Source organism: Hippopotamus amphibius, chromosome 3 (assembly GCF_030028045.1).
Source record: "Hippopotamus amphibius kiboko isolate mHipAmp2 chromosome 3, mHipAmp2.hap2, whole genome shotgun sequence".
NCBI classification, from domain to species: Eukaryota; Metazoa; Chordata; class Mammalia; order Artiodactyla; family Hippopotamidae; genus Hippopotamus; species Hippopotamus amphibius.
Genome location: NC_080188.1, coordinates 49027896 through 49054591, shown reverse-complemented (window position 1 = coordinate 49054591; position 26696 = coordinate 49027896). Strand labels below are relative to the sequence as shown.

The following is a 26696-nucleotide window of genomic DNA, read 5'->3' as shown; positions in this document are numbered from 1 at the left end:
AAAATTACTCATAAGCCTATTACTCTTAGACTTTTTCATACACATTGATACAGATTTCATGTACACATTGTTTTGTTACAAAGATGGGACTGTGCTGTATTAAGTCAGTTTTTGTTTTCAGTTAGCAGTACATCTTGAATGCTTTCCCACAGATTTAAATATTCAAAAAATTTTTTAAAAATTGAATTAGTGCCCTTACACAATTGGAGAATGGACTGTTCTGATTTTCAGAAGTGCTTTTTTTTTTTTCTTTTTTTAGAAGTGCTTTTTGATAAACATAGATTACCAACTTTGAGGTTGGGCTACAAAAAAATAAACATCCACTCTATGCTGATTATAACTTAATGTTATTCTTTAGGATTATTTGCTGTAGAATTGTAGATTGGCACAAATTTTGGGTATTAGGACCAAATGATAGAATTCTGGGTAAACCAGTTTCTGTAGTATTTATATTTTGTACATCTTTGAAAAACTGTAGTTATTTGAACACCATGTGTTTTTTAAAGTAAATCATGGGATCTTGAGGTAGTTTAAAGGAAACTTATAATAGGCTGTTATCAATGTAAAAGAGCTGCTGGTTTTATTGGAGGCTAGTTCTTAAAAGCAAGGATAACAAACAATAAATGTTGATTAAAGTTAATTTTACTAAGATTGTATAGAATATATGATCTTTTAGTTACCATCGTACATATTTTTGGTCACCATTTTGGAGTGACTAGCATCACTTCCTAACCATCATGGAGAGTCCCTTTTCATTTATTCACTTTGGAACTGACTCCTGAGAACATGGGAGTTTGTTATTTGGTATATTTCTTGCACTCTAACTTTTCCCTCTTTAAAGAGAATCATGAGGAAACTGAACTGTAGAAAAAACTTTCCCCCTGAAGCAATTCATTTGTCTACCTCAGTTTTAGGGACTTGGATTGCTGTAGCTCTTTTTCATCCTGTTTTTGATGTATCTATGTATAAAAATTACAGTGTCTTTCATTAAATATTAGTTTAGAAGTTTTATGATATTTTTAATGCAGCCCTTAAATTATAGTGTTCCATTAAATATGTGTTAATTCTGAAATTTTTGAATAGAAATTTGCTGGGATAGCCTAATAAATGAAACTTTCTAAAATTATAGCCCACTACCACTAAGTGGGAATTTTAAATTAACCCTTGGCATAAGCTTGGGATTTTGTTGCATTTCTTCTGTGGCATAAAATCATTCTTTTAGATGGAATAATCTGAATCTTGATTTGTACCTTAGGTTTGTTTTTCAGAACCTGAAAAGATTTACAGTATTTTAGAACTAAAATATAGGCTTGTTGCTGACCCTAAAGAACCCCAAATTTAGAGATAGTCTGCTTTAAGTGTATTCTCTCAATTTCAAAGAAGAGTATGAGTACACATTTTAGAATTGAGTCTTTGGCTAACTGGATCTGTTTACCACACTAGTGATTATAATTGTGCATGCTGAAAAACTTGGGCTAAATGTGATAACAATCAAGTACTGTGCTATAGTCTGCTTTTATGATGAGAATTGATAAGAATATTTTATATGTCATATAAGTACAAGGTTTTTAAGGCATTTATAACTTTTTCAGATAATTTATGTATTTTTATTTTTCATTATTTTTTAATAAATTTATAATTTAAGAATGTGACAGCTGAATCAATAGAGGATATAGGCCCTCTTAGAAGTGTGAGTAGAAGAAATGCTGTTGAGCAGAAGAAAGTAAAAGGAAATGAAGGAGGCAATCAGGATTGATAGCGTCACCTTTATTATTAGAGACTCTTATGGCTGGCAGTTTTTCATGTTAGGAAAATGTTTTGTAGGAAAGCATAAACAGATTTTTGAATTTTCCATGATCTTTCCTCTGCCCACCTATACAGCACCATCTCTCCATACGCCCAGTGGTATTGTTAGCAATGCTGAACTGCTTGTAATCCGTGTGTGTGTGTGTGTGTGTGTGTGTGTGTGTGTGTGTGTGTGTGTGTGTGTCTCTCTCTCTCTCTCTCTAGGAGGACTGAGTGGGGGAGTAGCGGGGGAGGGATTTTCTTACTTTTCAAATGGCCTGGGTCACATAAACTCTGTTAGCACTTACTACTCAATAAAGTTGACTTATTATAACTCTTTGGCATTGTTACTAAGAGTTTGCAAAATGCTGTGGATTTAACTTTTGTGATTTGACTTGCTAAAGTCAACTTGTGCTCTTTTTAGGCTAACATATTTATAAATGCCTTGCGGTAAAGCTAGAGATAGGGAATCATATATTGTTTGTTTATTTTCCTTTTTTAGTCTCTTAAGTGGTGTTTTGGATGGGAAAGCAATTTCCCCCAAGTTGTTTTGCTTTACTAAGAGACATGAAGGATTAAATTATTTTGTTTCCTGAGTGTATTTCTGATGATGATATAATGAGTAATTATAGATTAACCAGTTTATCTAGTTCACATCATCACGAAAAAAAAAAAAAAATTCCCTTATCCTCATTACAGTCTATCCATCCCTCTACCCCAACCCCTGGCAACCACTTACCAGTTTTCTGTTCCCATAGTTTTCATTATAATGGAATATCATATAAATGGATTTGTGTATTACATAGCTTTTTTTTTAAAAAAAATTGAGACAGTTGACACATAGCATTGTATTAGTTTTAGGTGTACAACATAATGATTTATCATATGTATATACTGTACAATGATTGCAGTGAGAAAGGTCTAATTAATTATCTGATCACCACATAGATAAAAGTTTTTTGTGTGATGAGAACTTTTAAGATCTCTCTTAGCAGCTTTCAAAAATACAGTACAGTATTGTTAACTGTAGTTAGTGCGTTACACATTACATCCCCCATTATTTGTTTTGTAACTGGAAGTTTCTACCTTTTGACTCCTTCACCCATTTTGCCTACCCTCCCACCCCCCACCCCCACCTCTGGCACCCACCCATCTGTTCTCTGTATCTATGACTACGTTTTGTTTGGTTTTTGTCTTTGTTTTTGGATTCCACACACAAGTGAGATGATAGAGTATTTGTCTTTCTCTGACTTACTTCACTTAGCTTCACTGTCTTCAAGGTCTGTTTGCAAATGACAAGATTTCCTTATTTTTTTATGGCTGAATAATATTTCATTGTGTGTTTTGTGAGTGTGTGTGTATCACATATTGTTTACTCATTTATGTGTTGGTGGGCACATAGGTTGTTTCTATGTCTCGGCTATTATAAATAATGCTGCAGTGAACATGGGTGCAGATACCTTTTCTAGATAGTGATTTTGTTTTCTTGGGATAAATACCCACAAATGGAGTTGCTAGGTAATATGGTAGTTATGTCTTTAATTTTTTGAGGAAGCCTCCTTACTGTTTTCCATAGTGGCTGCACCAATTTACATTCCCACTGACAGTATACAGGGGTTCCCTTTTTTCCACATCCTCATGATTTATCTCTTGTTTTTTTGATAATAGCCATTTTAATAGGTGTGAGTTGATATCCCAGTGTGTTTTTGATTTGCATTTCCCTGATGATTAGTGATGTTGAGCCCCTTTTAATGTATCTGTTGGCCATCTTTATATCTCTTTGGAAAAATGTCTGTTCAGGTGCTTTGTCCGTTTTTTAATTGGAATTTAAAAAATTTTTGCTATTGAGTTGTGTGAATTCTTTATATATTTTAGATATTAACTGTTTATCAGATAGGTGATTTGCAAATATTTTATCCCATTCTGTAGGTTGCCTTTTTATTTTGTTGATAATTTCCTTTACTGAGCAGAAGTGTTTTAGTTTGATGAAGTCCAATATGTTTATTTTTGCTTTTGGAGTCTTTGCTTTTGTGTCAAATCCAAAAAGTCATTACTGAGACGAATGTCAAGGAGCTTACCCCATATATTTTCTTCTAGGTTTATGGTTTCAAGTCTACATTCAAGTCTTTAATTAATTTTGAGTTGATTTTTGTTAATGGTGTAAGATAGGGGTCCAGTTTCTTTTTCTTCTTTTTTTTCCCCCATGTGGCTATTCAATTTTCCTGACATCATTTGTTGAAGAGACTGTCCTTTCCCATTTTATATTCTTGGCTCCTTTGTTATAAATTAACTTATCATATATTTGTGAGTCTTTCTGTTCTGTTCCAGTGATCTGTGTGTCTGTTTTTATGCCAAAATCAGGCTATTTTGACTACTGTAGCTTTGTAATATGCTATGAAATCAGGAAGTGTGATACCTCTGGCTTTATTCTTTCTCCAGATTTCTTTGGCTCTTCTGATCTTTTGTGGTTCCATGTACATTTTAGGATTGTTTGTTCTATTTCTGTGAAAAATGCCATTGGAGTTTTGATAGGGATTGCATTGAATCTGCAGAGTGTTTTGGGTAGTATGGACATTTTAACAATATTAATTCTTCTAATTCATGAGCATGGGATACCTTTCATCTCTTTGTGTCCTCTAATTTCTTTCATCAGTGTCTTATAGTTTTCAGTGTACAGGTCTTTTATCATGGTTAAATTTATTCCTAAGTATTTTATCCGTTTTGATGCAAATGTTAATGGGATTATTTCCTTAATTTCTCTGATAGCTTGTTATTAGTGTATAGAAACAACTTTTTTTATGAATTGATTCTGTATTCTGTAACTTTACTGAATTCATTTATTCTAACAGTCTTTTGGGTTTTCTATATATAATATCATGTCCTTTCTGATTTGGATCCCTTTTTATTTCTTTTTCTTACCTAATTGCTTTGACTAGGACTTCCAGTACCACGTTGAATGAAAGTGGCAAGAGTGGGCATCCTTGTTTTGTTCCTGACCTTAGAGGAAAAGCTTCCAGGTTTTCACCATTGAGCATGGTGAAGACATTTATGTATGGGTTTTTATGTGAACATAAGTTTTAATTTTACTTGGATAAATACCGAGGAATGGGATTGCTGGGTTCTATAAGTGTATGTTTATCAGAAACTACCAAACTGTTTTCTGCAGTGGCAGTACCATTGTACTTTCCCACCAATAAAATATGAGGGCGTGAGTATGTGTTTGTACTTACGTACAGATATGTATATATTTATAAACATACACACAAAGATGTGGGGTGTGTGTGTGTTTTCTTTGTCAGTCCTAACTATTTTAAGTTTTCAGTGTAATCATTCTAATAGATGTGTAATGATATCTCATTGTGGTTTTAAGTTATGTTTCCCTAATGCCTAATGTTGAGCACTTTTCATGTGCTTATTTTCTATCCGCGTGTCTTCTTTGGTGAAGTATCTGTTAAAATCTTTTGCCACTTTTTAAAAATTAGACTTTCTTATGATTTTGTTTTGAGAATTCTTTATATATTCCAGAGTACTTTTTCAGGTAAGTGTTTTGCATCTATTCTCAACTGCTCGGCATGTCTTTTCATTCATGTTTCAAGGAGCACATGTTTTAAGTTTTCAGGAAATCTAGTTTATCAGTATTTTTCTTTAATGGATGATGCTTTTGTGTTTTATCTAAGAAATATTTGCCTATTCTAGGGTCACAAAGATTTTTCTCTTATGTTTTCTTTTATAAGTTTTATACTTTTGCTTCTACATTTAAACTTATGATCCTTGCAAGTTAATTTTCTGTATGCTGCAAGGTGTGGGTTGATGCTTATTTCTTTATTTTTGCATAAAGATGTCCAGTTGTTCCACCACCACTTGTTGAAAAGTCTGTCCTTTCTCTGTTGAATTACCATTGTACCTTCATATGAAATCTATTGACTGTATACATGTGGATCTATTTCTAGTTTCTCAGTTCTATTTCTTTGAACTATATGTGTGTGTTTTTTTCATTAGAACCAAACTGTCTGGATTATCATTGCTTTCTAGTAAGGCTTGACATCAGATAGAGAAAGCATCCAAGTTTATATTTTTTTTTCTAGAGTGTTTTGGCTCTTCTAGATCCTCCCATAGAAATTTTAGAATCATCTTGTTGATTTTTAGATGGGGAAGTATTCTAAAGAAGAGATGAAAGATGACTTAAGCCATGAAGGATGGATAGCAATTTGACATCATTGAAAGAGATGAGAATGTATATACCAGAGGAAGTAGAAAACACAGACTACACCAAAAAAAATGGAAAGATAGAGATTTGGGGAAGAAGTCATCATCCTGGAAAAATTGATGTTGAAATTTTTAATCTACTCTGATTACTTCTCATTTTCTGTAAGATAGATTGTATTCAGTATCTTTAGGTAAGTAGGAGGCATCGAATATAAGAAGCAATAAAGCCTAGTGGTTATTAGATAGAAACTAAGACCTAATTTGGAGTGATAGGGTGAGAATCATAAGCTCTAGTTGTCTAAGTTGATTGCTATTGAAATAAGATGAAACTTGTCTAAAAATAGCATTATTTTGGAATTTTGAAGTGCTTGGTAGATTCGTAATTCCAGGTCTTCATTTTTCATTTTAGTATTTATTTATGTTTTATGTTGCCGCTGCTGTTATTTTCTGGTGTCCTACATATGGGAGGAAATTTCTAGATATGCAGAAAAGGAGTTATATCCTTGTTTCTGCCTTTTTTCTCCCTCCTGATAGTACTTTAACTGACAAATAGACTAACCCTAACACTTATCCTTTTACAGAGTCAGAAGTTATTTTTCTGGACTAACCTAAAGTTTTCTTTGGATTACCTTTATAAAGAAGTATAACAGTCATTATTATTTCATTTTCATCCAGGGGCTTTATTGTTACATATACCTATGCATTTTGGGGAGGTAGATAATTGGACATGAAGGAGATCCCTAGGAATAAACTGACTAGAAATAAGATGTATTGAAGTCTTTCTAAAGTGTTTCTAAAGACCAAAAGAATCTTTGGTACTACTGTTATGTCATTATTTAATTTGTCAGTAAGGATCATAGAACAAATGTGATCACTGGGTTAGGAAACCATTTGTCATCATCACCTCAAGTTAAATGTACTGATATATGTTTATCCTTGTTATCTTTTGTCTCATTTGCCAATATTAGGCCACTTAAAACTTGCCATTCTTGTCCTGGGAATGCTACTCTTTCTTCCTATCCATGACCATTCTATAGGTTATCTGTTATTCATTACCTTCATCCTTTGTGTTAAGGAACTTTTATTCTTCCTCTAGCTGTATATTTCAGCATAGTGGCAGTCGGGGGCAGTGCAATTACCTGATGAGGGAAAAAAAGTAGTAACAAGAAGAAATGCCAAATTCTTTATGGAAGTATTTGAAAGTAGAGTATTTTATAACTTTATTTTTCAGGTAGTGCCATGAAAATGGTGTAAGCTACATGAGGGCAATGATGCTGTTCATCTTGTTCACTGTTGAAGTCCTAGTGCTTGGTGTAATACGTTATAATTATAGGCCTGCAGTAAATATTTATTAAATAAATGTTAAGCTGGTCAGAAACACGAAATTCCAAAAGTCTGAGGTTATTTTTTCCGTAATGATGGGTGGCTTTACCATTGTAAAACATGGATTTTGTTTTGCTTTGTTTTTGTTTAGAGTGGTGACAGTTTGGGAGATATCATGAAAACTTTCAATGGATTCTTTCTGAATGTTTATATTATCATCATCTATGGACTTGAGTTGATTCTGTCATTGAAGATAAATGCCATCCAGAGGCCCTTGGTAAAGAAGAGAAGTGGGAATGTAGATGAAATTATTTATCTCAGTGTCTTCTAAGCTCTTGTGATTGCCATCAATCTTTGTTTTTATCAGTGTGATTCTATTATGTGCAGTGTAATTTGCCAGGTGCTGTTTTTAGTATCAGCTCTTGAGCTCATTCAGGGAAGGTATAAATTTTGTAGGACGGTTGTAATGATTAGTAGTTGTGTGTAGTTAAAAATAGATATTGAGAGGAAACTTCAGAAATTTTGTGGTGCAAGAGTTATTTTGCTTTATTAAAAAAGGTAAACTTAGGTATATTTTCTCAGAAAGGAAAATGTTCTTAATTGTTAAGACCAGATGGAAAGGATGGATGTTAGTCAAGGTGAGTACTCAGTAAATAACAAATAATGTGTTCACAACCTTTGGAAATAAATGCTGATAGAAGACAGACTTATCTGAGAATATCTGAGAGTATGTAAGATATAATAAGCCACAGACAGATTGCTCTAAAATGTAAGCAGAAATAGCTAATGTAGGCTTAATTTTGTCTTTTTTCAACTTTGGGAACTCTACATCTCTGCCTAAGATTGCTTTGCAAAGTACTGCTGAGGTGATCACTTAATATTTCTGTGTATGTAAGTGCATGTCTACTAGTTTGTAGTTTAGGTTTGGATTCATTGAATTAGAAGTCTGGTTCATTATGAAGCACTCTTTGGTGGATGTAGCATATTTTCTTTCTTATTCTGAATTCTAAATGAAATAGTATGAATTGTGCTGAATAATAGACTGAGGTAAAATGATCTTAAATTTAGAGAAGGTGATGGGAGGAAAGCTGTGATTTGACACCATAAGGACTATGCACAATAGAGCCTGCTGTTTTTTTAATAAGCGGTTCTAGATGACCAAAATTAGCAGAAGTTTAGTTCCGGCCTTTAACAGTTTGCTCTGATTTGGCTCAGATGATGATGATGATAATGATTTTTTGAGGACAGAGCAAGGAAGAGTTATGTTGCATTGTTTTCCTAGCCCCAAATATGAAACCTGAGATTTGGGATTCCTTGGTAATAGTGTATTTGGGGGTAATTTATATATATATATATATGTATGTAACATGCTACTTATTGAACACCATACTATGTAGCTATCTTGCATTTTATTTACAGTTTTGGAATATACAATGTAAATTTTTTAAGGCAGAGTAGCCCTAGTATTATATGTATAGTGTTGCTTGCAGTTAAAAAGATTGGAATACATTTTCCAAGAAGTCAGTATTTTACGAGTTTACTTGAAGTTTTTGCTTAATTATACAGAAGACTGCCTGTGAAATAAACTAATGAAAATCTTCGCTATATGTAGTAATTAATCATCCTTCAGTGATGGAGATTAAGACTTGTTTACTTTCAGGATAGTTCATATAGGAACTAAGAAATAGGAGATAATCAGGTTCTTTGTCCAGGACTGATGGTTGCTCTCGAAAATTTTGCACTGGACTCTCAGAAGGCTGCTTTGGTGATATACTGAGATTCAAGGAACGGAGGAGAGAGGATGGTAGATTCAAAGAAGCTTATGTAGTTAGTATTTGGGGGGCTATGTGGAGTATTTTTCATGGTGTTGAAATGGGGTTTGAAGACTGGAAGTTAAAAAAGGCTGTGTTGTGAGGGGCCTTTTAGTTTCTTACGTGATCAGGATCCCCAGTATAAATTAGGTTGATGTGATGGGAGGATCCTTTGGGAACTGATGTAAGATATTGCAGAAATTAGAAACTCTTGGAAAAAGCAATTAAAAAACCTGCCTCTTCATCAGTTTGATAAAGAAGTTAAGAAAAGGAATTAGCTGCTAGGCTTTACAAAATAAAACATTTCTCTTTCTTGGATGAAAAGTGTCAATCCAGTATTCAAGCCTATATCTTAGACTGTTAAGAAAGCATATTATCAGTGTCCCATTTAGAGATTTAAATTACATTTGAATTGTTATTTTATATGTTAACTTATTTTGAAATGGGTTTTTGTGGTATGTCTCCAAGATGGAAGGTTGATGCTGAGGAACTGAGAGGGAAAATAAAGCTGAATAGGAGGATTCAATAATACCAGTTTCCTAAACTTGAGCTAAGTTTTTAGTAGCATGTTTGAAAATCTGATGTTTGGGACAGTAGTGACAGAACTGTAGACTCTACTAAATTACTCAGTTAATGTAAATGAAAAATGCTTTAACTTCAATCAGACTATCCAGATTTAGATTCATTTTGAAGGCTTAAGTGACTTATATTTTTACTGACTTTCCAATCAAATCCAAAGGAGATCTCTGACCCCTAATAACAGTATTAATATTATTTTGTGGGTTTTTTTTAAAACATATTACAGATATTGGTAAACACTTTATGGATATGTTTTACAGGAACAGATTTTGTAAATTTCATTGGATTTACAAAGATGGAGGTGTATGAAAAGTTAAAAAAATTATAATTCTTATATAGTAGCTGTTTTAGAGATTAGCATTAGTGGGTCAGAAGATTAATGATTATTAATCTCGTGTCTAGATTTTTAAAATATTTAAGGAAATTGAACATGTGGATTAATGACCATTTCAAGAGATTAATTTTTAGAAGAGCATTGACTGTTAATTGAGAAAGGTGGGAGGAAGACAACTGTAGTTTTTAGGAATACAAAACATATGATCGTTCCACAAATACATGTTGAGTGCCTACTATGTGGTAGGAATTGTATAGAGATATAAAAAGGATATGCCTCCACACAGAAACACCTCATTGTCTCAAGTAACATGCCATCTAGTGAGAGCCATGATTAAAACTACCAAATTAAGTTGACCTGTGCATTGTGTTTTATAAAAATAATTTAAAGTTAGTGACACATGTTTTTGCAAATGTCATAGTCTTTGTTTTTTATCCATCCTCTTTGTAGACGATGGATTTGTAGCATGTCTTTGGATCTGGATCTGTTTGACTTGGTTTTGCTTAATCTTGTGTTTTCATAGAATCTTATATTAGTATGCAGGAGTACCCACAGAGATACACGTACCTTATGGTGTATAGTAGAAATTCTGAAAACCTTGTTACCTAAAAATTTTATATTCGGAAATATTTTACATAGGCCAATGTGGTAAAAAGCTCTTCCCCCTGTGGAAAACGATCATATTCCTTGTGCTGTAGGAAGATCTGGGACATTTATGGAAAATAAAATATATTTCAGTATCACCCAGTTGTGTGATAAGATTAGAGCAGTAGAGCTTAACCTGGAAATTTGGAAGCTAATTGCTGTTAACAGATGAAAAAATTTGGAACACATTCTCTTTGCTTCTTTTAGTAAATGGGAAGGAATGACTGTTTTTCCTTTAGAAATATGAGGACAAATTATGGTATGAGAAATTTTGATTATACTCCTATAAACTAGCTTTGATTTCTTGATACATGATAGAATACTTCTTATTTTTCTTTGTTCTCTATATGTAACATTTCAGACCATCCAAAAGCTCTTCCATTCAGATACAAGTTCTAAACTACTTAGAAACACTCCCGGTTTTAGACACTTGGTTTTGGTGTGTGTACGTATGTCTCTGTGTGTTAAAATGTGAGCAAAGAACCAACTATAAATACTGTGAGGATATTTACTGATAGCATGCAGGAGTTTAATTAGGTTCAGGACTTCGTAATTTGCTATTCTTGTTAGATCTGAACTAGATTTCATTTTCTGCCAATTACCGAGCATTAGCTCTTGTATTAGACCTCTTGAATGGTTACTTTTATTGCCATTTGTCATGTGATTCATACATTGCACACTTGAGGAGTTTTATGTCTAGTTGGTCATCACTGATGATTGTTCAGTTTTTTTTTTGGTATTTACTTGAAGGAAACTGTGTAATATTAGTTTCAGTTAACGTGGCTGTGTAACTCATCATCCAAATTGGACACTTTAGAGAGAGAAAAAATGATACTAATAATTACCTAATAATAACAGATATAAACCAAGACTGGCCCATGTAAACCAAGATACATGGTAATCTTAAAATGCTTTTGATTGCAAGTAACAGAAAACACAAACTAGTAGTTTAAACAATAAGTAAAATTGATTGGCTTGTGTATCCAAAAAGCCCAGTGTTTGAGAGTGCTACAGGTATGGTTTGGTGAAGACTCTGGCTTTGTTTCTTTATTTTCTAGTCTCTGACCACTGTGGCTCACTTCCCTTATAGTTGTTGGATCATTGCCAACAATAGTTGGGGCTATATTCTTTTTCATTTATAACCAGCAGGAGAGAGAAGTCTGCTTCTCCCATAACCATCAAGTGAGTTTTAAGTCTAGTGATTATTAGATATTTCTGAACTAATCTCTGTGTCAAGGGGAATATCATATGCTAATTGTCTTAGATATGGAATATCTGAATATCACTGAAGCAAGGAGGATAGGATTACCCTGATTCTCTTAGGCCAGGGTCCATTCAGGAAACTTGGTGAAGGGTCTGTCTTGGAAAGCAAAGCAGCTAAATGAAGGGGAAAGGGTGCAGTGGATGTTTGGGAAGCAACAACCATGTTTACTGTGAAATCCATTCCCTGCTTCTTTGTATTTTCCCTGAGGCATCTGTTACTGAGTTCCTGCAATAGCCGAGCATGCTGTAGATGTTTTCCTTCTAGTGAGAATTTAGTAGTAGCCTGGCAAGGGGGGAGAAAAAGAAAACTAACCATCACATTTTTTTTCTCTCTTTTTTTTTAATAAGACTGTAATTGGTTTGTTTGTTTGTTTATTGGGCTGCATTGGGTCTTCCTTGCTGCACATGGGCTCTCTCTAGTTGCGGCGAGTGGGGGCTACTCTTCATTGCGGTGCGTGCGCTTCTCATTGCAGTGGCTTCTCTTGTTGCAGAGCACAGGCTCTAGGTACATGGGCTTCAGTAGTTGTGGCCCTCAGGCTCAGGAGTTGTGGCTTGTGGGCTCTAGAGCGCAGGCTCAGTAGTTGTGGTGCATGGGCTTAGTTGCTGCCGCATGTGGGATCTTCCCAGACCCAGGGCTTGAACCCGTGTCCCCTGCATTGGCAGGTGGATTCTTAACCACTGCGCCACCAGGGAAGTCCCAGACTGTAATTGTTGATCGTCTTTTTTTTTTTTCCCTTACAGACTAATAGGGATGCCAAAGGAAAAATATGATCCTCCAGATCCTCGCAGAATTTATACCATCATGTCAGCAGAGGAGGTAGCCAATGGGAAAAAGTCTCACTGGGCAGAATTAGAAATCTCGGGTGAGTGGAATCTGAAACATTTAATCTGGGCTATAATAGCAATAATGAACAAGAGTCGAGTATTATATTTATTTCTTTGCTGTACATTTTTAATTAGATGAATTAGCTGAGAAAATACAAGATGTTGAGGCACTAGTGTTTAACTTACTATTTTATCTGTGACTAAATATCTTTGTTCCCATTCTTTCTTTTTTTTTTTTTTTTTAAATTTTTAATATTTATTTCTTTGGTCGTGCCGGGTCTTAGTCACAGCTCGCCAGCTCCTCAGCTGTGGCACATGAACCCTTAGTTGCAGCATGCATGTGGGATCTAGTTCCCTGACCAGGGATCGAACCCAGGCCCCCTGCTTTGGGAGCGCAGAGTCTTACCCACTGTGCCACCAGGGACATCCCCCATTCTTTCTTTTGAGATTAATACTGTGGGCCACAGTTGGCATCTAGAATTGAAGGCATTGGGAGTTCAGTTTTTAAGTAAAACCAGGTTCTTTGATATAATAGATTTTGTTTTGGCTATTGCAGAGTAATCATTTTTGCTTGCAAATTGATACCTTTGCCATCCTCCTATCATCCCATTGTTGGTAGAATAGGAAACCTAGAAGCTATCTGTTCTGTAAATTAATAACTGTGTTACATGACCTTACATGTTTAGGATTTGTTAAAATAGAATCTGATTCCTAAAAACACATAACCCCAGTCTAATAGTGAGGAAAACATCAGACAGACAGAAGGACATTTCACAAAATTCCTAGCTAGTAATCCTTAAAATTGTCAAAGTCATGAAAAACAAGGAAAGACTGAAAAACTGTCACAGATGAGAGCAGACTAAGGAGACATGACGACTAAATGCAAAGTGGTATCTTGAATCAAATTTTCAAGCAAAAAGCTGTAAAAACTGGTGAAATTCAAATAAAGTCTGTAAATTAGATGACATTGACACTAAGTACCAATCTTGGTTTCCTAGTTTTGTCAAATGTACCATGATAATATAAGATGTTAGTACTGGGGGAAACTGGATGATGGGTATATAGGAACTGTATAATCTTGGTAGCTTTTTTGTAAATCTACAATTACTACAAACTTAAAAGTTTATTAAGAATAAAATATAAGTACAGTGTTTCTTTTATGAGTTGATACAATATAGATTATATGTAAAAAGTAATTTTTTTCCCAGTAGGCTTTCATTTGGAAGGGTTAAACCCATATTATGGTGTCAGTAGCAAGAATTATCTGTATCTTTAGCTAAAAGGTAACTGGGTGGATAGGTGATGGTAATTTAAAAAGAAAAATGAATATGAGCAAATCCTACTAGGTTAACCCAGAGTTTCTTAACTTGGCACTGCTGACACTTAGGGCTGGACAATTCTTTGTGGTTGGGAGTAGTTGTGTGCATGTGGGATGTTTAGCAGCATTCCTGGCCTCTACCCAGTAGATGCCGGTAGCACCCCTCTAGTAGCACCACCTGTCAACCAAAAATGTCTCCAGATTGCCAGAGTCCCTTGGGGAGCAGTATTGCCCCTGGTTGAGAACCACTTGGTTAAACCCTGGGTAAAACTAAAATAAGTTTCTTCTTTACTAGAGCCTCTTTTCACTTGAAAACTTTGTTTCCTATTAAAATCAAAATCCTAGTTGACACTTTAAGCCTGATTATAGACAGCATGAAGGAACTTGTCACAGAAGAACCCTGGACAGAAGATCTAAGTTACAGTCTACTGCTTGATAGCCATACGAAAAATAGCGTTTCCCTATTGAGACTTTTTGCCCTCTCTACATTCCACCACTCTTTCAATAAAAATCTCTTACCGTTTTACTTTGGTGAAGTTTTCAGCGTTTCTTCATGTAAGTTTATTGTTACGAAAATATCACATTTTACAGAAGCTGAAACTGTGTGATTTGCTTAGGCTTATATGGCTAATAAATGGTAAAAATCAAGACTCTGAACCAAGTCTTCTTTTTCCAGTGTGTGTTCTACCATAGCTGTCAGATTCTGACTGAGTGGTAAAGCTTAATGTGTGACTACTTCCTTGAGTATATTGCACTTAATGCAAAATCTTAAGCCAGAGTTATTAATTGATAATTGAAATATGAGATAGCTGGGGAAGATGTCTCCTTTGGGAATAAAATGGTTTTCCTGGTGGCTAATCTAAGGTTGGTTCTAAATCATAGCAATTTGTTTAAAGTTTGCAGACTAATTCAGGTCCTAGACATAGACAAACTTTCCACTATTAATTTTTATAAAGTATATGAGAAGTACTTTGGTGAGGATTATGGCTTGAAGAAAAAAATTCAGGACTATTCTACTGCAAAAGCTCACTTCAGCCCCATGCTTTCTCCTTGAGACCATGTGATCACCCTGACTCCAAGGGTCTCCTCATTATGCCACATCTCATTTAATACATGGGAGATTCGTGAAAAAGAATGGTTGTCAGGCAAAAGAGGCATGAAGTTAAAGAAGAACCAGGTGTGTTTGGAAGCAGTCAAATAGCATTAAATATAAAATTAAATGTCAAAGTCACAATATCTGTGTGTATTTGTGGGCTCTTCTCCCACTTTTTAGTCCTGTAGTTCAGTCTTTGTCTTGGGCCTAGAGTTTCACGCATCAATATTTTTGCCTTTTAGGTAGAGTGCGGAGCTTAAGTACATCACTTTGGTCATTGACACACTTGACAGCGCTGCACCTAAATGACAATTACCTTAGTCGCATTCCACCTGATATTGCCAAGCTTCATAATCTGGTTTACCTGGATCTGTCATCCAATAAACTCAGAAGTTTACCAGCAGAACTAGGAAACATGGTGTCTCTCAGGTGAGGAAATATAAATGTGACTCACTGTATAAAATTCTAAATTTACCAAATAAGAATATTATGGGAGGTTACTCATCTTATAGTCAGATTTACATATGTATGTGAAGATTAAATGATATAAATTGTCTAAGCAGAGTGCTTGAGTTGGCCTCCATTGAACACTTCTTTTCCTTCCTTCCTTTAAATTTGGAGGTTTTTTGGCTAGAAATGTACTTGTGTTACCAATTTCTTTTGGCAGACTTGAGGTGGGATAGGGCTAAAATACCTAAGTCTCGCTTTACACTCAACTGACAAATATCATCAGGATTAATTGGGGCTAGACTAGTCTAGACTAATCAGAAATATTTGGGAAAATACGATTTACTTATAACTAAAGCTTTTAGGAACATATCTATTTTATAAGGCAAGGTATACTTATATATTACAACTCCTTAAGGAAATCTTAAAACCTGATAATAAATGGATTTATTTCTAGTCTTTTAGGATTCTTTAAGAATTTCTTTATAGGAGAAAATTTCATAGGAATCCTGAGACATTGTATAAATGTTCCCAATGAAAACAAGGATTGCTTTTCTATCTTATCTGCTGAGTAGTAATGTTAAAAAATTGCTATCACATGTTTAAAATTAAATATTTAAATGCCATTTAAAAATCTTGTTCTTCACTGTCCCCTTGTATGTTTTTATTGTTTGCTTCTACTTTTTAGTCATTTATTTTATACCTTTTAGTCATTAATTAATAACAAGGGCTGTTTATTTCTTTTATAGTCTGTCCCAAATTTCACAATATTTATGTTATCCTATGCTTTATTTTTAATGTTTATATTCTGTGTCAGTTGTATCATTGTATTTTGAAGTGATTATAGTTGTAATGTTATAAAAATTGATACAGGTAACTGGCTACTATAGTTAAATCCTGAAGTTTATTTTAAAAAAAGTACTCTTTCCTATGAATGTGACTAGCTTCGAGGCTGTCTTTAGATATATAAAATATCTGTCACTCTGATTTGCATCTGAGAGGCATTTTGGGTGAGAGAGAAAAGGGAGTGTATTTAGCCTGAGAATGATATGCAATGCCTATACCTTTAACTTTAATCTGTGCTAGAGAATGAGTAAATCATAGAAACACTTAATAATTGTGACAGTTACAACATTTTTGGATGAATGTAGAGAAATATGCCCTGTAGATACCACTCATGGTATGTTAGAAGGCAGGTTAAGAACAACAATTGTAGGTATTAATAAAGTTTGATATATTAAACTGAAGCAGTATTTTTTTTAAACAGGGAATTGCTTTTAAATAACAATCTGTTACGGGTTTTGCCTTATGAACTTGGTCGGCTCTTCCAGCTACAAACTCTAGGTTTGAAAGGTGAGTGATTTTTTTTTAAAAAATGATAGCATTAACATAGCATTTCTTAGCCTTTTAAAACCCATTTTGGTTACAATTAGGTCAGGTTTTGGTATAATTTTTAGAATGTAACTATACATTCCTCTTGAAAGAAAAGTAGTTCTGTATCAAATTGAGCTTTAGGATTTCAACAAGCTGCCATCATTTTAACAGACTTGTATGGGGGAAATTGCGTTGTTTTTTGTTTTGTTTTGTTTTATTGTTTTACTTTTAATTTTCTGTGAGCCTCTGAAATTTCTTGGAGGAGATAAATTAACACTTAACACTAGTTTTTTTCCCATTTAAAAAAAATTTAAAAACCATGATGTAACATAATAAATTTTAACCTCAGCCAGAATGTCTGGTTTTGACAGAGTAGTAGATAAGACAGCATTGACATATTATGTATTTATAATAGGGAAAACATTACAATAAAAATGAGCTATAGCTAATAAGTGTAGTTATTGTAAATAAAATGTATTAATCCAAAATGCATGTTCCTCTGATGATAATCATCTCAGTTTGGGATGAAAGTCATACTCAAATCACATAAATACTGAGATTTGTGTATTTTTCTCTTACAGAATAGCATAGGAAGAAGGATTTATATTGAATGCAGAGGAATAAATACAGATTTACTGTATTGGTGTTAAACATTTTCTATGCTAATGAGCAGTGAACATTAATCAGACCTTATAAAGTATACAGTTTCATGTTTTATTTTCCTTCTTCAAAGACTACTGAGTCTCATGAACATATTCTGTTTGCGTTTGCTTAAGTCATATAATGGAGCATTAAGAAATAAGCTTGAATAAGAGTGGTAAGATTGCTAACTGTATTTGTTGAAATGACAAAAGTGGCGTTAGGCTTCCTTATCAGATAACCCTTTGTAAATTGGATAATTATATGAATGGTCTAACTCTTGTGATTTTGGTTTCTTTGTTGGAATTTACCGATACTTTTTTATCATGTATGAAGTAGACATACAGGGGGGATACATTTTATCTGAAATATTTTCTTGAGGATTAACCCAAGGCATTTGAAATTTAACTGTTGGGACATTTCACCGTATTCTCTGTATGCTAAATCTTATTCTTATACATATAGTTGAAACAGCCATCCAGCTAGAGCTGGAGTGGGGGCAGGTCTGTTCCTTTCTATTAAAAAGTGTGGAATGGTTATCATTTTTTATAATCTTAGATTTCATGAAATATGGAATTCACACTTTCATACTGATTATAATAAATTATATATTTTTTGTCTCCAAGGATAGCCATTATTTCTTACTTTCAACATTAATCAGAACAGCTGTTTTCCTCTTCCTAATATTGATGGAGAGCACGTCAATGGCAAATGAGTAATTTGCTGTTGAACCCAGTTGGACTTATTCTTTATACCACATAACATTCCTGGAAAAGCAAACATTATCTGTCTTACTGTTTCATAACTCTAGTCCATGTTATCTCATACAGAGACATGTTCTCAGAAAATTTATACCTAGTATCAACTGAATTAATCATTCTGGATATCTGTTATCTCCTTGGTCCTTCATTCTGTTTTACTAGTTAAAATGTTAGTCTTCCAAACTACTATCTTTGGTTAGATGTTGATTCTAGTGTCCTTTTGTCTACTGATGATTCACATTTGTTAAAATCTCTCTTTAAACTTTCAAATCAGGCACCGGCTCTGCTTTACCAGCTGTAACTTAGCTTTGTCCGTGCCTATGGATAAATTCCTTTTCATAAAACTTCAGTTTAAATTCAATATAAATACCTACATACAGCCCTTTCCTCTTCTGTGAGAATCTGTTTTTCTGGCAGTGCTATTTTATGTTCAGATGATCAGTACAGAAGAGCAAAGACCTTTTAGAAATGAAAGAAAACCAGAGCCCTCCCAGCCTTCTTTGAAAACCTTAAGATGGTAAAAACAGGATTGATTTTATGAAGGAATTGAAGGAATAAAATGTCCCTAATGAATGGTAGCTTTATATTCTTAGGAAAGTAAAACTTGAAATAATTTCTTAATCATTTTTAATAACTGCATAGTGGTACTTTGAGTCCAGAAAATCGGGGAGGGAGTAGAATGGAGCATTTAAAATAGCACTGTGATATATTTAAAAGAAACAATGAAAATGGATTGCCTCTGAGATTCCATTTTGTCTTGAAACTAGAAAAAGGAATGCCTTTCTTCCATTTCCTGTCTTCCTCTGAAACATAGATGCTGAAATTTTGATAATGAATTTGATCATCCTGGCTCAACAAGTTAATTTTTAGAAATTCTATTTTGAGACTTGAGGAGTATGTGTGGTGGGTAGGGTATTTGAAGAGTTAGGATAAGAAGGCCAATTTAAAAACTACAAATATGGCCAGTCCGGTAAGTTGGAAATGTTCTTTTAAGTCACTTGAAAGAAAAATCCAAACTGTATTAGTTTTATGGAAGAAAAGGTTAAGTGAAAGCAGTTCCCATACAGTTATTTTTAAATAATTTAGAATTCACGTCCTAAGGGATAAAGCAGTACTTTCTCCGACATATGGGCTAAAGAGTTGTTCTCAGGCATTAAACATTGATGTCCCCAAATAATAAAATCTTTAGAACTTCAATAATTGTGAAGATTTCTAGCTTTCTCCTAAGAATTACATATCTGCCTTAAAATAAAGTGTACCATGGCAGTTGAAGATTCTTCTACTATGTAAACTTTTTAGTTCATGAACTATATCATAAGAAGAGTAACATTTTAAAGAAAATAAGATAAATAACTACACACCCATTATCTAACATTGTCAATACCTTTTCTTCCCCTCAGATCTTTTTTTTTTCTATTTTTTTTTTCTTATTTTCTTTTTCTCAGATCTTTATTGGAGTATACTTGCTTTACAATGTTCTGCCATTTTCTGCTGTACAACAAAGTACCCTTTTAAAAAATGCATTTAAAAAATCCAATTGTCACTCATATAGGAGCAAAGTACTTTCTTCTCTATTATGTAATGAGTTTCTGGAAGTCAATAAGTAAAAGGCAGTCTATTAGAGAGCATAGTAATAATTCATATAAGAGGATTTACAAATGGCTCTAAAAATAGAAAGTTGATTATTATACATAATAATAACAATGCAAATTGAAACTTTACTTAATTTTTACCTCTCAGATTGGATGAATTCCAAAAAATTGATATAATACCTGTTGATGAGATTATTGGGAAATAGGCACAGTCAGACCCTGTTGGTGTATATCCCCTGTATCATTTAAGTTTCCTGTGTGCCTTTTCTTGATTACATCTTCATCCCTTCTCCCAGAGGTTATTATTGTCCTGAATTTTGTTAGTTATCACTTTGCTTTTGTTTTCGGTCATCCAACAGGTATTGGTGAACACATACTATATGTCAGATACTCAGGTTATATATGTATCTGTTAAGGATGTTTTAACCTTTATATAAATGGAATCCTATTGAATGTAATTTTCTATGACTTGGTTTTATTTGACTTTATATTTTTATGATTCAGCCATGTTCATGCATGCATGTAATTGTAGTTCATCTGTTTCATTGCTGTGTTTTATTCTGTTATATGAATATGCTGTAATTTATTCATTCTACTGTAGATAGTTTCCACCTTTTTTGACTACTATAAGCAGTGTAGCCATGAACATTTTTGTACATCTCCTGATAGAATTCCTAGGAATTGAACTGTTGGGTTGTAGAAAGAAGCTTATACATTCTTAGCTTTATTAGGTAATGCCATAATATTTTACAAAGTAGCTGTACTAAAATATACTCCCAAAAGTAATATAGTTGCCATTTTTCTGTCTTCTTCCCAGCAGTTGACTTAGTATTGTCAGATTTTTAAAGTTTTGCCTATTATTAAGTATGAAGCAGTTTCTAGTTGTACTCTAAATTTTCCTAATTGCTAATAAAATTGAGAATCTTTTCTTATATGTATTGGCCACGTTTATTCTCTGAAATTGCTATTGATATCTTTTGCTCATTTTCACTTGGAGTTCTTAACTTTTGTCTGTTTTGTATTATAAGTGTCTTCCACTCTGTGGCTTTTCTTTTTGTTTTCTTTGTTGGTATCGTTTCATGAATAGATTTGATGTTTTTATTGTGGTTGAATTTAAAAGTCTTTTCTTTTATGATGAGTGCATCTTATGTTTTATTAAAGAAATCCTGCCCTACCCCAGTCAGAAAGTTTTTCTGTGTTATGTCCTAAATGTTGTAAAGTAAAGTTTTGCTCTTCATAGTTGATTCTTTCATTTACTTGGAGCAGATTTCTTAATACCGTATGAGGGATCTAATTTTGCGAGTGATCTAATTTTGTTTTTTCCTTGTGAATAACCGGTTGTCTCAACAACATTTAGTGAATAGTTTTCCCTTTTCCCACTGATCAGCAAAGTCACCACTCTCTTTTTGTAAGAGACACACCTAAACATAAGTACACAGAAAGGTTGAAAGTAAACAAATGAGAAAAGATGTATTAGACAGACATTAACCAAAAGAAAACTTACATAGCTATAATATTAGACAACAAAGACTATAAGATGAAAACCCTAACAAGAGGCTCATGCCCTAATATCAGGTTCAATTTACCAGAAAGTATAGCAATGTATAGGCATAGTTGGTATACCTAATAAGATAATCTCAAAGGCTATAAGCAAAAGCTGACTGAACTACAGGGGGAAATGAATAAATCCAGCATTTAAATGGAAATTTTACCATATATACCTTAATTATTAAAAGAGCAAACGGTCAAAAATTTATAAAGATACAGAAAATCCGAGGAACATAATTAACAAATTTGATCTAATAGAGAAATATACAGACCTGTACCTAACAATTAGAGAAACAATACTCTTCCGATGCAGTAAAACATTTATAAAAACTGATCACATACTAGGCCATAAAGCAAGAATCAACAAAGGTAAAAGAACTGATTCATACAGGCTACCTTAACTGCCTATAACGCAATTAAGTTTAAAGTTAACAATAAAAAAGGTAAATTTAAAACTACACATGCATGGAAATTTCAAATAACTGATGAGTCAAAGAAGATATGATAACCTATAGTAATAATACTTAGGCCAAAACAATGAGGATATTTCATATCAAAATCATGGGATGTCAAAAATTGCCAAATAAATTTATAGTCTTGCCAAAAATTTGTCTTTTCATTTCTTCCTTTCCTTGTTTTTTGCCTTATCACACTGGCAAGGACAATATTAAATAAAAGTGATGACAGTGCAAATCCTTGCCCTGTTCTCAATTTTAGGGAGAAAGTGCTTGGTCTTTCACCATGAATTATATCAACTACAAGTTTTTTGTTAGATGCTTTTTTGGATTAAATAAATTTCCCTTCTATTACTTCACTTTTGCTGAGAATTTTCTTCATTGATGCAAGTTGAATTTGGTCAAATACTTCTCTGCAACTGTTGAAATGATCATAACTTTTCTTCTTTATTATGTTCATATGCTGAATTACATTGGTGGTTTTTCAATAATAGTCAGACTTTTATCCATAGATAGAACTCACCTTCTATTCCCATCTTAAATACATACCCCTTGGCCATGATGTTCTGTTTTTATATATTGTTGGATTTGATTTGGTAGTATTTTGTTGAAGATTTATATATTTATGATTGTAAGACATTCTGTAGTATTTTTTTTTTTTTACAATATTTTTGTCTGGCTTGATACCAGGATACTACTGACTTTGTAAAATGATTTGGAAAGTGTTATACATCTTTTTTCTTGAAGTGTTTGTATTATTACTTTCTTACATTATTGGTAGAATTTTCCACTAAAAACTACATGGGCCTGGAATTTTCTTTGTTGGAAAGTTTTTTTTACTACTAATTCAGTTTTTTTCATTGATATAAGACATTGAGTTTATCCCTGTCTTAGTATAGCCACTTCAGCTCTTTTGGTTACTGTTTGGATGGTGTACCTTTTTCTGTTCTTTTACATTCAGTCTATTTATGTCTTTGATCTATAGTATGTTTCTTCTGGACAGCATATAATGAATCATGTTTAATTATTCATTCTGTTAAATCTCTGCTTTTTAATCAGAGTTTAATCCACTTACATTTAATGTATTTGCTGATAAAGTAAGATTCATGTCAGTCATTTTGCTATTTGTTTTCTGGATGTGTTATGTCCTTTTAGTTCCACTGTTTTTCAATTAATGCCTTTTCTTCTAAATGGATATTTTTGAGTGTACCAGTTTAATTCCCTTGTTTCTTTTACTATGTTATTTTGAGTTATTTTCTTAGTGGTTACCCTGAGGATCACAATTAACATCTTTATTTTACAGCAATCTAGTTTAGATTAATAGCAATTTAATTTTAAAAATAGAAAAGAACTTTGCATCTTTAGCTCCATTCACTTCTCTTTTATGCTGTTATCATTACAAATATCATCTTTTTACATGTGTGTCCATCAACATAGATTTGTAATTATTGCTGTATGCAATTATCTCAAATCAGGAGAAAATTAAAAACAAAAATTACGTTTATACTGTCTTTTATATATACTATGTAGAGTACCTTTACTGGTACTCTTAATTTTCATATGGATTCAAGTTACTGCTCTGTGTCCTTTCATTTTAGCTAGAGGAATTGCTTTAGTATTCCCTGTAGGGTTGGGCTGCTAGTGGGAAACTCAGTGTTTGTTTATTTGGAAATGTCTTATTATCCTCTCTATTTTTGAAGGATATTTTTGCTGGGTATAGAACTCTTGGTTGATAGTTTTTTCCCCCCTTTCAGTACTTTGACTGTATTATTCTGCTGCCTTTTGGCCTCCATGATTTCTGATGAGAAATCAGCTATTAATCTTATTTTGAGGATCTGTGCACCATGAGTCACTTCTTTCTTTCAAGATTCTCTTTTGTCTGTGACTTCACAGTTTTTTTTATAATTTGTCCAGGAGCGGATCTGTCTTACATTTTATTTTACATGGAGTTTATTGAGCTTCTTCTGTTAATGCTTTTCATTAAATTTAGGATCTTTTTTGACCATCATTTCTTTACATTTGTTTTCCTGTTCTTTTCTCTCCTCATTTGGGACTCCCATTATGCATATGTTGGTATACTTGTCTGATAGATACCTGAGCTCTGTTAATTTTTCTGCATTCTTTTTTCTTTTCCTCAGACTGTGTAGCTTCAGCTAACCTCTTTTCAGGGTCATAGATCTTTTCTTCTACCTGTCCAGTACTGCTCTTGAGCCCTTCTAGTGATTTTTTTGTTTTGTTTTATGATTCCTATTTGGTTCCTTTTTATAATGTCTGTTTCTTTTTGAAATTCTCTATTTGTTGAGATATCATTCTCATACCTTGTTTTAATTCTTTAGACATTATTTTCTTCAGCTCTTTAAGCGTATTAAAATAGTGGATTTTCAAAGTCTTTTCTATTAAGTCCTTGGGTACAATTTTTATTGTACTGTTCTTTATGAACAGTTTTTATTGATAGCTCTTTTCCCTGTGTATGGGACATACTCTCTTGTTTCTTTGTGTGGTTCATAGTTTTTTTGTTGTTGTTAAGAACTGGACATTTAAAATAATGTGGCAGCTTTGAAATTAGACTCTCTCCCCTTCCCAGGGTTGTTGCTGCTTGTTGTATTTGTTGTTTGTTGCTTTAGTGACTTTTCAGAACTAATTCTGTAAATTTGGTATGCTTTATTATGTGTAGCCATTGCGGTATTTCTTCAGTTTATGGTCGTTTAATGCTTGGACAGAGGTTTACTTAAATGCCTGTAACTAGTAAGTCTCCTGCTCCTGACCAAGTGGCTCGGTATGTGTTTTGGGTCTCACCTTCATTACTCAGCCAGGAAGTTTATAACTCTGCCTTGTCCTTCACTTCCTTCATTGCATAGCCTCAAGGTCAGACAGAGGTGAGAGCTTAGGCTGTTTTTAGGTCTTTCCTAAGCATGTGTGTAGGCTTCCATGTACATATGACCTAGAATCCCAGGAATATGTCAGAGCTTTTCAGAGCACGTATTGCCAACTTATTCCCAAGTTAAGCTTTTTGGTTAGTCTGTTGTTTCCCCCAACTCTTTCCATTACTTCAGGCACCTACAAATTTGAAACATTTGCCAGTGATAATTTACTCCCTACCTCCAGGAAGAAGTCTTTTAACACTATGCAAGAGTTGAGGAATCACCACACAGGTCAGGTAATGAGTAGTGTTTGGGAATGAGGCTTTGAGAATGCTCCAGCTCAGTTTTGGTTGCTCCAGTGGCTGCCAAACTGCTCTGGCAATGAGGGAACAGAAGAAGGTTAAAACTCTACAAATCACTGTCTTTTTTTCTTGAATAAATGCTCCTTGGGTTGCTGTAATCATTTAGTTAATTTCCAGAGTTCTGAAATAGTTGAGTTTGCAATTTTTACTAGCTTTTTTGGTTTTTGATACTGCTTTTGCGGAGGGCAAAATTTTGGAAATCTACTCAGCCATTTTTGCTGAGCTTTCTGTCCATTTCATTTTAAGGTTGATAGTTTCTGTCTTTCAAGGAACTTTTTCATTTCTTTTAAGTTGAAATATTTTTTAATAAATATTTTTAAATATTTCTTAAAATAAATATTAATGAATATTTTTTAATATTCTCTATCCTTTTAATGTCTCAGGGGCTGATCCCTCTTTCATTCCTGATGTTTATAGTTTGTGTCTTTTTGTCCTGGTCAAAGAGAGGTTTTACTGCCTCTTTCAAAGTACCATCTTTTTGGGTTCAGTAGTAATCTGTTGTTTTTCTGTTTTAGATTTTATAGGTTTTGGCTCTTTCTTAGTTCCTTCCTTTTGGGTCTTTGAGGGTACGTTTGGTCTTCTTTTTTTAAATTCTTAATATGGAAGTTAGGTCACTGATTTTAGATTTTTCTTCTCTAATTCAAGCATTTGATGCTATAAATTTTCCTCTAAACACTGATTTAGGTGTATCCTACAAATTTTGATAATGTTTTCTCACTTTAATTCAGTTAAAACATTAAAAAATTCCCTTGCAACTTCTTCTTTGGCACATGGATTATATGAGGTTTAATTTCAAAGTGCTTCGGGATTTTTCCAGATGTCTGTCTGTTGTTGATTTCTAGTTTTGTTATGGTCAGATAGTATGCTTTGCATGATTTAATTTCATTTAAATATGTTATAGTTTGTTTCCTGGCCCAGAGTATGATCTCTCTTGGCGAATATTCATGTGTACTGGAAAAGAATGTATATTTTCCTGATTTTGAGTAGAATTTTATATAGATAACAGTTAGTTGTTTGACAGTGTCATTTCGGTCTTCTTCATCTTTATTGATTACTTTTTATATTGGTGACTGGTAGAGGAGTATTAAAGTCTCAAATACTATCTTGCAACTCTAGAGATATTATTCTACTCTGTTGTTACTATTACTGTACTATTCTGTTGTTGCTAATGAATTTTGTTGGCATTCTCATACTTTTTTCTTTAGAAGTAATTAGTCCTTTTTCCCAACTGGTTTTAAAGGCTTCTGTTTGCCATTGGCATTCTCTGCTTTGCAGTACAAGGTAAAAATGAAAGTTTTCATAAACTTATTTGTATACATTGTGCTTCTTGCATCAGTTTATTCAATTTTTGATAAGTTAGCTTTTGAAAGTTTGTAACCTTTTTCTTTTTGAATATTGCCTCTCTCATTTCTCTTCTCTCTCTCATCTCCTTCTGGCTAGGAGTTAGAATGTGTTTACTACTTATTCCAGCTGTG

The 26696-nt window shown here is 33.5% G+C and overlaps 1 protein-coding gene across 4 annotated transcripts in view; it reads left to right on the top strand.

The window, feature by feature from the left end:
- Positions 1 to 26696, top strand: part of CNOT6L (CCR4-NOT transcription complex subunit 6 like) — a 103972-nt gene that overhangs the window by 28857 nt on the left and 48419 nt on the right. For all 4 annotated transcript variants that reach the window (XM_057726630.1, XM_057726629.1, XM_057726627.1 and 1 more), the window contains exons 2-4: positions 12688 to 12809; positions 15425 to 15611; positions 16897 to 16982. In XM_057726630.1, coding sequence (XP_057582613.1) covers positions 12688 to 12809; positions 15425 to 15611; positions 16897 to 16982 — 395 coding nt within the window. The remainder of the gene's footprint in view (positions 1 to 12687; positions 12810 to 15424; positions 15612 to 16896; positions 16983 to 26696) is intronic.